This window comes from Falco punctatus, assembly GCF_963210335.1.
Source record: "Falco punctatus genome assembly, chromosome: 3".
In the NCBI taxonomy this organism is placed as follows: Eukaryota; Metazoa; Chordata; class Aves; order Falconiformes; family Falconidae; genus Falco; species Falco punctatus.
In genome coordinates, this window is record NC_137582.1 from 97,601,512 (window position 1) to 97,611,775 (window position 10,264).

Genomic DNA, 10,264 nt, shown 5'->3' on the forward strand with positions numbered 1-10,264 from the left:
CTGCCTCTGAGCCACCACGCTCAAGGCATTGCTGGCCCTTACTCTTTTGAGGCTGCGCCGAGTCCTTTCGTCCTCCCTCTTGCCTAACGGAATCCTCCCTGAAACAGGGCTTTAGCCCGCCCCCCCCCCGCCGCGGCTGGTGGTGTTTCATTACTGTTTATCAATATTTAAATAACAGAATAATTAAGACTGATTATATCAAACCGTTAGAAAGTTTGGACTTTTCAGGCAGGCTTACAGCAGCTTGGAGGACCATAAAACGTAAAGAGTGCTCTTAACGATAGGTTTAATCTTAGTCTAGTATGTCTTCGAAGTACTGCATGTGCATACAAACATCAGGCTTATTGTTCATTAGAAGTGAGGCAGCAGGGAAAGAAAACTCTCAAAGGAATATTACTTGCCATAAGATAAGTGTCATTACTGCTGCTCAGCATTCACTTTAAAGTGAGCTGTATCCTGTTTCCATCTTCTTTCACATCCCCTCCTAATTCTTCCTCTGTCCATTTTTTTTCCATATAATGCATGTTTTGCTTGTTACAATGCCGGTCATGCGAGGTGCGTGGTTTCTCAGCACCCGTTCTTGCATATATACATCAAAATGGCCAGAAATGCATATCACAAGCGGTGGCTGGGCAGGAGCTGGGGAATAGTTTCACTCTCTGTAAATTTTGTTACGGGACAAGGCAAGATAGGTTTCAGGATAGTGGGGGGAGACTGTCAGATCGTTTTATTTTTTTTTTCAAAGCATGATGCGTTTTAGTTACGGTAGTTTCCTTAGCAGATAATGAAAGAGTCAGGAAGACTTCGTTGACTTTGTGTTGCCTTTGGGTGGCTGAAGTCACCAGATTAAGCGGTGCAGAGCAGAGAATGCAGCTGTTTTGCTCCAGTAGCAAAATTAGCCCAGTATGAAATTGTGAGCTTTTACAGTGGTGGGGGCTCCTTGTTTGGATCAGGAAACCCAAATGTGGTTTCCCAAGCGTCCTGGCAAGGGATCCCCAGGGCTGAGTTTGCTCAGTGTTTGGATGCGTGACCATGAGTGTGGTACCCACAGCCTCCCTGAACCGGCAGTCACTAAGAAACAGGGAGATCAGATCCCATCAGAGATGGAAACGGTGCTGGAGCCTGGCTCCAGCCAGCCTGCACGTGGCGGGGAGCATCTCCAAGCCCAGAGCCCTGCTTAGACACCTGTGCATGAGGTGTCAGTAGCAGAGGGAGTTCAAAGTACTGGGGGGGAAAAAAACCCTCACACGTGGAAAAACCTGGCTGAGAGCCATCTCTGGCTCTGGGCTGCTGCTGTAAATAGATTGCATGGCCGAGGTTTGTTGCCAGAGTGGTAGACGAAGGGCACGTGTGCCTGTAATGAGCCATGGCATGGAGGGGGGACAGGGGGCAGCTGCTGCCTCCGCAGCCCTGCCCAGTGTGACATGAACTCGCCCTGCAGGTGGGTGACTCGGGGGTTCAAGGGTTCTGGAGTGACCCAACACCTTCCCTCCGCACCACTAACAGCTCCTTGTTGCTAACGTAAATATTTTCTCCATGCGTGTTCCTCGGGGCTCCCCGCTGCGTGCCTGTGCTTCTTAGGACGCAGCAGGGTGAAGGCAACATTGTCTTTGCAGTGGAAGGGGAGGCTGGAAGAGCAAACCAGGCACCTTAGGTACACAGAAGGTTTTCCCAGAGGAAGGAGAAAGCAACACTTGGGAAATAAGTAACCACTGCTACACGTGACAAGTGATGGCCAGAGAGTTTCTGATGTGCCCGAAGTTTTAATCGTTTTCCTCCTGCATTAGCAGACATGCCCAGGATTTTCCCTGCTGTTCACAGCGCAGCTGTCAATTACTCCTTGACACAAGAGTGGCAATGCCTGACTCTTTTGTTTTCTTTTTTTTCTTTTTTTTTTTTTTTCCCTAGAGGTTTTCTTTTACTTGCTTGCTGGTTTGGGGTGTCTGCTCATTTGTTCTCATTTCTCAGTGCTGATGATGTGACTCCCCCATCCCTTGCCCACCCTCTCGTTGCAGAATCCAGAGGAACTGTCGGAGGATCGTGCTCACAGGGAGATGATTCCTCATGAAGTCACTGGATCCCTTGCAGAAATCAAATGTGACTTTCCGTTTATCAGACTGAAATCAGAGCCAGCCAGACAGTGAAGCAAGCACAGTGGAGGGGGGACGGCGAAAGATGAAATCCAACCAAGAGCGGAGCAATGAATGCCTGCCACCTAAGAAGCGAGAAATCCCTGCCACCAGCCTGCCTTCAGAGGTGAAGCCGGTCCTGCCAAACGAAAACCACCGTGCAGATAACCTAGCATGGCTCCCCAGCACACCCAGCAGCCAGGGGGGGCTGGGGGGCCGGCACCGGCCCGGGGGGACGTCATCGGTGGAGACAGGCTTGCAGCAGGGTTTGCACAAGTCGCTGTCTGCAGGGCTGGACTATTCCCCGCCGAGCGCGCCCAGGTCTGTTCCAGCCTCCACCACTCTTCCCACGGTGTACTCGCCCGCCCTCTCCCAGTCAGGGACCCCTGTTTCCCCCGTGCAGTACACACACCTGCAACACACCTTCCAGTTCGTTGGGCCCCAGTACAGTGGATCGTACACCGGATTCATCCCCTCGCAGCTGATTTCCCCGACAGCCAACTCTGCGACTGGCGCCGTGGCGGCGGCCACAGCCGTTGCGACCACTCCATCCCAGCGCTCCCAGCTGGAGGCTTATTCCACTTTGCTGGCCAGCATGAGCGGCTTAAGCCAGCAGGGACACAAAGTTGAGCCGCACCTGGTCAGGACACCTGGACTGATCGCCGCTGGGTCTCCTCCACCCACCCAGCAGAACCAGTACGTCCACATTTCCAGCTCTTCCCAGAGCACTGTCAGAAATGTCTCTCCTCCAACCATCCCAGTCCCCCTGCACCCCCATCAGACAGTGATCCCGCACACCCTCACCCTCGGCCCTTCCTCCCAGGTGGTGGTGCAGTACACCGACTCGGGGGGCCACTTTGTCACCAGGGATCCCCCCAAGAAGCCTGAGAGCAGCCGGCTGCAGGCGATGCAGGCCAAGGAGGTACTGAATGGTGAGATAGAGAAGAGCCGGAGGTACGGCATTTCACCCTCTGCTGACATGGGTCTAGTCAAAGCAGGCAATAAACCAGCTCCCCATCATTACGAGACCAGGCACGTGGTGGTCCACTCGAGCCCCGCCGAGTACGGTGCACGGGATTCCTCAGGTGTCCGAGCCTCCGTCATGGTGGTCCCCAACAGCAGCACACCCACGGCAGACATGGAGGTGCAGCAGGCCACCAACCGTGAGACCTCTCCCGCAGCCCTCAACGACAAGGGAAGCTTGCACTTAGGAAAGCCAGCCCACCGCTCCTACGCCTTGTCTCCGCAGCAGGCTCTGGGCCACGAGGGGGTGAAGGCAGTGGCCACGCTGTCCCCTCACACCGTCATTCAGACCACCCACAGCGCCTCCGAGCAACTCCCCGTCGGGCTGCCGGCGACAGCCTTCTACGCCGGGACCCAGCCGCCGGTGATCGGCTACCTGAGTGGTCAGCAGCAAGCCATCGGGTACCCCGGCAGCCTGCCGCAGCACCTGGTGATCCCTGGCACCCAGTCCCTGCTGATACCCGTCGGCAGCGCGGACGTCGAGCCATCAGGAGTCACGCCTGCCATCGTCACGTCGTCTCCTCAGTTTGCAGCAGTGCCTCACACGTTCGTCACCACCGCCGTCCCTAAGAGCGAGAACTTCAGCGCGGAGCCCCTCACCACCCAGCCCGCCTACCAGGCCACCATGGTGCAGGCGCAGATCCACCTGCCTGTGGTGCAGTCCATTGCCTCCCCCGCCGCCGCCCCTCCCACGCTGCCCCCCTACTTCATGAAGGGGTCGATCATTCAGCTGGCCAACGGGGAGCTGAAGAAAGTAGAGGACTTGAAAACAGAAGACTTCATCCAGAGTGCGGAAATTAGCAACGACCTGAAAATAGACTCCAGCACTGTGGAGAGGATTGAAGACAGCCATAGCCCAGGCATTGCTGTGATACAGTTTGCGGTTGGGGAGCATCGAGCGCAGGTAATGGCAATGCATGGTGGGGAGGTCGGATTGGGGTGCACGCTGTGTTCCCTGGGTGCAGCTTTCCTCAGCTTTGGAACCACGCGGGGCTGGTTCTTCATCGTTCACATCCATCTGTGAGGCAAACTCTGGTCTAGAAATCATCCCCCTCTTCATAAATGCAGTCTCTTGGATATAAAACGGGTCTTTCTTAGAGCTGGAGAGCATGCAGGAAGAATTAGATGATCTTCACGAGTTTGGATTAAAATATCAAATGGTGTAAGCAGTATGAGAGCATGTATTTTGCATTTTGATAGGCGGGGGTTTTTGAGTCAGCTCAAATCCTACCCTTGAGAGCGAGTTAGGGCACAAGGCAGTGAATTTCTGTGGCTTGAAAACTTGGAGGGGCGTGGGAATAGCTCCATCACACATGTAAGTTGCTGAAACACACCACAGAGTTTTACTGAGGCTTCAGTCGCGCGTGGTTTAAATGCTGCACGGCTCACATAAACTGTGTCTTCGAGGGAAATTTGGAAAGAAAAATGCCTAGGTGGCTGGGCACGCTGTGCTTCTGGTCTTTGTTTCTCACTGGTTTGCAGTGTAGGAAGAAAACCTGTAACTTCCCTCAGGTATTTTTAGATTGAGCATGAGTGCATATTGGTCGTAAAGTGTTACCCTGGTGCTGTCCGTCTGCTGAGTGATTTAGATTCTGCATTGAGGCCGGAGCAGTTCAGGTATACAGGATAGCATTTTGCTTCCTGGGGGTGCTCAGTTTAAATAATCTTGTTTCACATCTTTTTGGTTTGCTTTGAGTGAACCGCAGCATCTGCAACCTTGGTGCTGCACCCTCAGCGCTGGAGAACCAGAATGAGAGAGGGAGAGAGTAGCTGGACGTGGACACGTGTTAAAGCACCTCAGGCTGGCAGTTTGGAGAACAGAAACAAACAGTGGTGGTACCAAAGAGCAGATTACACAAAAAATGTCTTGCAGTCACAGCAGTCTGTGGCCTGGCCTTCCCCAGTTGGGCATACACGGTAAATTGCTACTTATGACACATCCCCTTTCTCATGTCAGGTGTGCACATACCCAGTGTGGGTTTGTTATGTATCGTGCATCTGCACAGCTGATAGAAGTCGGACCTCTGGAGTTTCTACTGTAAAGATGTGACTGTTTCCCCACCACTGACCTGTATTTTGGCGTATCTCTGGCTTTGTGATTAGAGGAGCTGTCCTTGGATCGGGACCAGTTACTATAATTTGCCCTGGTGCCTTGAATCACAAGATTTCAAAAGTAGCAATCCCCCATCTGCAATTTTCATCTCGCTCAAACGTCTCCCCCTGCAGCCAGGCCACCGGTCTCCGCACCAGCAGAAGAGGGACAAGTTAGCAGGTGGCATTTGTGCGTCCCTTGGCAGATCTGTGGGCGCAGGCGATGCGCTGCAGCCCTGGGCGCGGGGAAGAGAACCTTTGCAGGGGGTGGACTGCCATCCTCCGGCAGAGAGCAAGCCGAGCCTCAGGCACTACAAACCCAGGGCCAGGCACACGGGTCTCACCCAGCAAAGTGTCACCTTCGGAGAAGCCGGAGGAGAAGCCTATCAGCAGCGGGCTGACATCATCGCAGCTGAAATACTCCCCAGCTGTGTTTCCCACCAGGGATGCTTCCAGAATGGAGGGCGAGTCACGTAGAGATATGATTAGAAACGGGGGTTTAATTTAGGTTTCCTGCAGATTCCAGGACTTGGGTCTCTTCCCAGATCAGCTGTGTCCCTGCATAGTGGGGACGGCTCTGCTGGTTTTCCCTTGCCTGGGGAGGGAGAGAGAGATTGTTTCTACATGTTTGAAGTCTCCGTGACCTCACCCTCAGCCCGCCGTGGCTATATCCAAGCATTTCTTCTTACTAGCAGGCGTGTGGCAGTCAGTACTTGTAGAAAATTGCCTGCCTGAAGAGGTCTTAGTCTTCTCCTTGGCAGAACAGCGTTTAGTCGTGCCGCTGCGAGCAGTGGCACTGTGGGGCTGCTGCATTTAAATACATCTTGGCTCTGGAGTACAGCGGGGCTACATCTGCATGTGTAGCGTAGCTTTGCAAAGTGTTTGATTACAATTAAGTTTCCGTTGCATACATATTTCTGGAAGGAAGGAGCTTTTTGAATGGTATTATCAAGGTGAGTGCGAGTTGTGAAGATTAAGTGCTAAACAAAAATAGCGTTGTTATCATTAGCTTTGGCTCACTTACGTACTCCTCCCAGGGATCTCTGGGAAGTCATGATAATATTGATTAATTTGTATTTTCAGACTCTGAACAAACATTAGCTTATTTTTGCACCAATGGAGGGACAGAGGTAGGAGATTATTTTTAGCTGAGCATATACAACTGTAATGTAAATAGTGAGGCACCACGCAGCTGCTCTAGTATTGTATCACTGCAGGCCCACAGCTGCCCCTCCCCAGCACCGCACTTAGGCAGGAAAAGGTCATCCTCCCTCCTTTCCGCGTCTTTGAATCACCTGGCAAATCCAACCCTCTCCCAGGTATGGAAACCTAGAGGAAAATTAACCCACCTAAAGCTACGTGCCTTTGTAGTGGAATAACTAGCCGTAGCCCTGGAGGGATGCTAGGTTTCCATTTCACAGCATCCCTGCTCTGGGTTAGGAAGAAGCCAAAGTCCAGCTGTTACTCAAGTTGCCTAAAAGACCTACGGATCTGCATCTCTTTGTAATTCCACGTATTATTCTTGTAATAACACTTTCAGCGTTACTACCTGCCCATTCTTTTGCTGCCAAGAGCAGGCAGAAGCCAGTAATTCACCTCCACGTTAAGGTCAAAACCCGCAGGAGACGCAAAATCCATTCTCTGAAATGTTTGCTTTCACCCCTGTGTTTCAGTTCCTAATCATTCCTAAAGTGTAGTTTAAAAAGAGAAGATGAACATACAGTTCTTTATTTTCCTTTTTTAAAAACCAGAATCATAGACACTAGAGATAGAAAAGTCCCGTTAGAGCACGTAGTTAGTAGCCCTAACTAGTTTAGTTTAGTGTGTATTTTTTTAGACCATCATCTAGTTCAGTTTTCCTCTTCTGTGTCTGCACACACCCAAACCAGTTACTTTCTCTTGTACTCTGGGCTCTCCTTTTCATTATCTTTGGCACTGTAGCAGACACAGAGTGGGATGTTGGTTCAGTCCGCTGCTGCAAAGGGAGATCTCTTCCAGCCTTCCCCTGGTGTGATCTCCACGTCCATGTCCCCTGGTCACGAGGGCAGCAAGTCCTTGTTCCTCTGAGTGTCAGGGTGGCTGTGGTCTCTCTTCAGATGCGTGTTACTGAATTCTGGGAGTGCAGCAGATAAGAGCTCAGGTGATAAACTCAGCAGCCAGTGGTCTGGTGGGCAGAGGTGGCTCCTCTCGAGAAGCGCTGGGATCACATGGCAGTGGGAAACTGCAGCCCCGAACTTTCAAGCCCTGGGTGCGTTTGTTATAATAATGGTTTACTGAAGCTGGGCTAGATGCAGCCCTGGGGGGATGCCCACCCAGGCATCATGCCGGGTAGTCCCCGTGGCACGAGATGCTGCCTACAGCCCCAGAAATCTCTCAGAAGAAACCCACTCTTGTGAAGGCAGGTATTGTTCGGGGTGATGGGAATATCAGGAGTCCCAGAGGCTCTGAGTAGGGGGTTCCGTGGAAGCATGGCACTGCAGAGCCTTCCCTCTGTGGGAGAGAGAGCTGCTATCCCACAAATCCACCTGCTTGTATTTTGGACACAAGGAGTCTCTCGGCACCCACAGCAAGGCCTTCAGTGGAGAGCTCCACCACTTCATTGCACCTTGTTTCCAGAACTGCTTCCTTCCCTTTGTTTCCAGCTCGCCACTCTGAGTTTTCAGTACATTTAATAATACCAAGGAGAAGAACGCTTAGTCGGAAAATGTGTGTTTATATTTATCAAAATACAGGTCACACAAACCACTTCTATTAGGCACCTTTTGCTTTACTGCTTGTTACGTTGGTTGCAGCCGTCAGCCCCCAAACTGAAGTTGCTGTGTCCCTCAGTGATGGGAAGGGTATTTTCTGAGCACCACCTTCCAGCTCCTGTCACCCCTGTTCCAGTGTCCCTGAATGATGGGACGGGTATTTTCTGGGCACCATCTTCCAGCTCCTATCATCCCTGTTCCAGCTCCAGCCAGGATTCCCTCAGCAGTCTGAGTTGCCTGCCTTACCTACTGAGTTTAGCTGAGAAATAAAATTATAAAGGGTTCTAGGAAATTGCAGATAGTTAACAGCTGCACTGAAGAGTTTTGGGTGTTTTCACTGGTCACTCTTAAAAAATAAAAATAGAAATGTAGCTTGCAGTAGAGCCTTGGTGTGCTTGGAGAGGGACCAATATTTTGGTTTCTTGCTTTATCATCTTAGTAGTTGGAAAGCAGTTCCATATTTCTTTCTCTCCAGCAATAATCACAGCAAGATATTGGGGGAGGGAGCTTTTAATTTTTTTTTTGTGTGTGTGTGTCGTAATGCAGTGGTCAGAAAAAAATTATGTGGGGCTTTTTTTTACTGAACTTTCACACTTAAAAAGTTTTTGACTACTGTTGCTTGTAGAGAGTGGTTACCTGAAGTCCAAAGTTAGCTGCAGCCAGAAGCAGCCAGCTAAAACGGGTTGGTAATCCGTGACAGAACCCATTTCAGGTTGATACTGATACACGCACGCTGTGACCGGATCGTGGAAATTCTGCCATTTCACCATCTTTATTATTTGGCGTTATTCATGATCACCACCGCCAATTGTGGGATTTGTTTCAGTGATTGACAGTTCAGGCAAGTGTTTTCGATGCCCTGTTAAAAAAAAAAAAAAAAATCACAACATGCGGTAGAAGTGTGTTCACATTAAGAGGAGCTTGTGTGTCAGTGAGGATGATGCACGCAAGCATGTTTGATTCCCATCCAGATACAAATAGCTTTTGACAAGGATGGGAAAGTAGAAAAGAAAAATCCGACAACCCCAGCAGGCAGGAAGAAGGGAAGAAAGAGGAGAGACACAGCAATATAAAGGGGAAAGCTATGTCCACTGGTTGATCCGTGCTTGGAGAGAAGCCTACAGCTTTGTGTAGACAGCAGTTTCCATGGGAGATACTGGATATTCACCACTTCTCCCAGTCAGACCCCTTACGGAGATGTGTATTTATGGAACAGGATCCCAAACTCTGGGCAAATATTTCTTCAGATCCTGGGGCTGGAGTGTTTATGTCCAACCACATGGAGAGATGGGACTTTCACGGTTACCTTGCTCCACTTTCTCCATAGTCCAGAGGATAAACCAGGCCTAGAATCAGGTCCCTTTCCACTGTTGCCATATCTGTAGTTGACTGTTGGTGGGCAGTTGTGGCTGGAAAAGGTTTAATATGGCAGAAATTGATGGGGGAGTATCTTGTGCCTCTAAACTGCTCCTTTTGAAATTCCTTGTACAGTGGCTGACTGCGCTGGGCCGGTGGAGTGGCAGGGTAATACGTGCAGTGTTATTTGCTGGCTTAGTTGCAGAAGTATGTAGCATATATTTATAGACTTACAAGTTTTTTCCAACAGAATCAACTGTCTCATAAACTGCAGTTGACTGCTGGTGCGTGGCATGGGCTTAACCAGTCGGAGGCACAGTAACATCCGATGGGAATCTTTGGTTTCCCGGTTGTGGAGCAGGAACTGATGAACAAAGGTGTTTAAGAACTGGAGTGCAGCGTGCATCTCAAACTGCTTTTATTCCTGAATGTTGAAATGTATTTTTAACGACACAAAGCCATGCTCTCTGTGACAGCGTTACTTGCTCCCAAGGGTGCGAGGTGGTTTTGCAATGCTGTGATACTCCTTTCAAGTGAGTCCATGTTCCCGGAGAGCAAAGGCTCTCCAGGTGGCTGGTGTGCTCCGTGCCTGCTGAATGGCTCATGAATGAGAAAAGCACATAGATTCAGGTGTCCTCCTGCCCTTTAGCCCCTACCAAATCAGGTTTACACTATCAGAGCAGGATTCTGTCCCCCATGCCTGAGAAGAGCTCTGGAGGACACAGGCACCTTGGGGGCAGGGCAGTGGATATTGACTGCAGCATACATCACCTCCTCAGAGTTGACCTCATTGGCGTTGCACACAGCACGTTAAAATTTTTCAAAAGTATTAACCAGAACGTGATGCCCTCGTTATGGTGTGCTGGGGGTGCTCAGCCCTGTGCGTTGTGAATCGCCTGAGCCCCCGTCGAGTGT

At 50.7% G+C, this 10,264-nt stretch overlaps 1 protein-coding gene across 14 annotated transcripts in view; it reads left to right on the top strand.

The window, feature by feature from the left end:
- Window positions 1-10,264, top strand: part of ATXN1 (ataxin 1) — a 226,535-nt gene that overhangs the window by 206,511 nt on the left and 9,760 nt on the right. For all 14 annotated transcript variants that reach the window (XM_080378258.1, XM_080378264.1, XM_080378260.1 and 11 more), the window contains one exon: window positions 2,016-4,056. In XM_080378258.1, coding sequence (XP_080234384.1) covers window positions 2,176-4,056 — 1,881 coding nt within the window. In that variant the 5' untranslated portion in view covers window positions 2,016-2,175. The remainder of the gene's footprint in view (window positions 1-2,015; window positions 4,057-10,264) is intronic.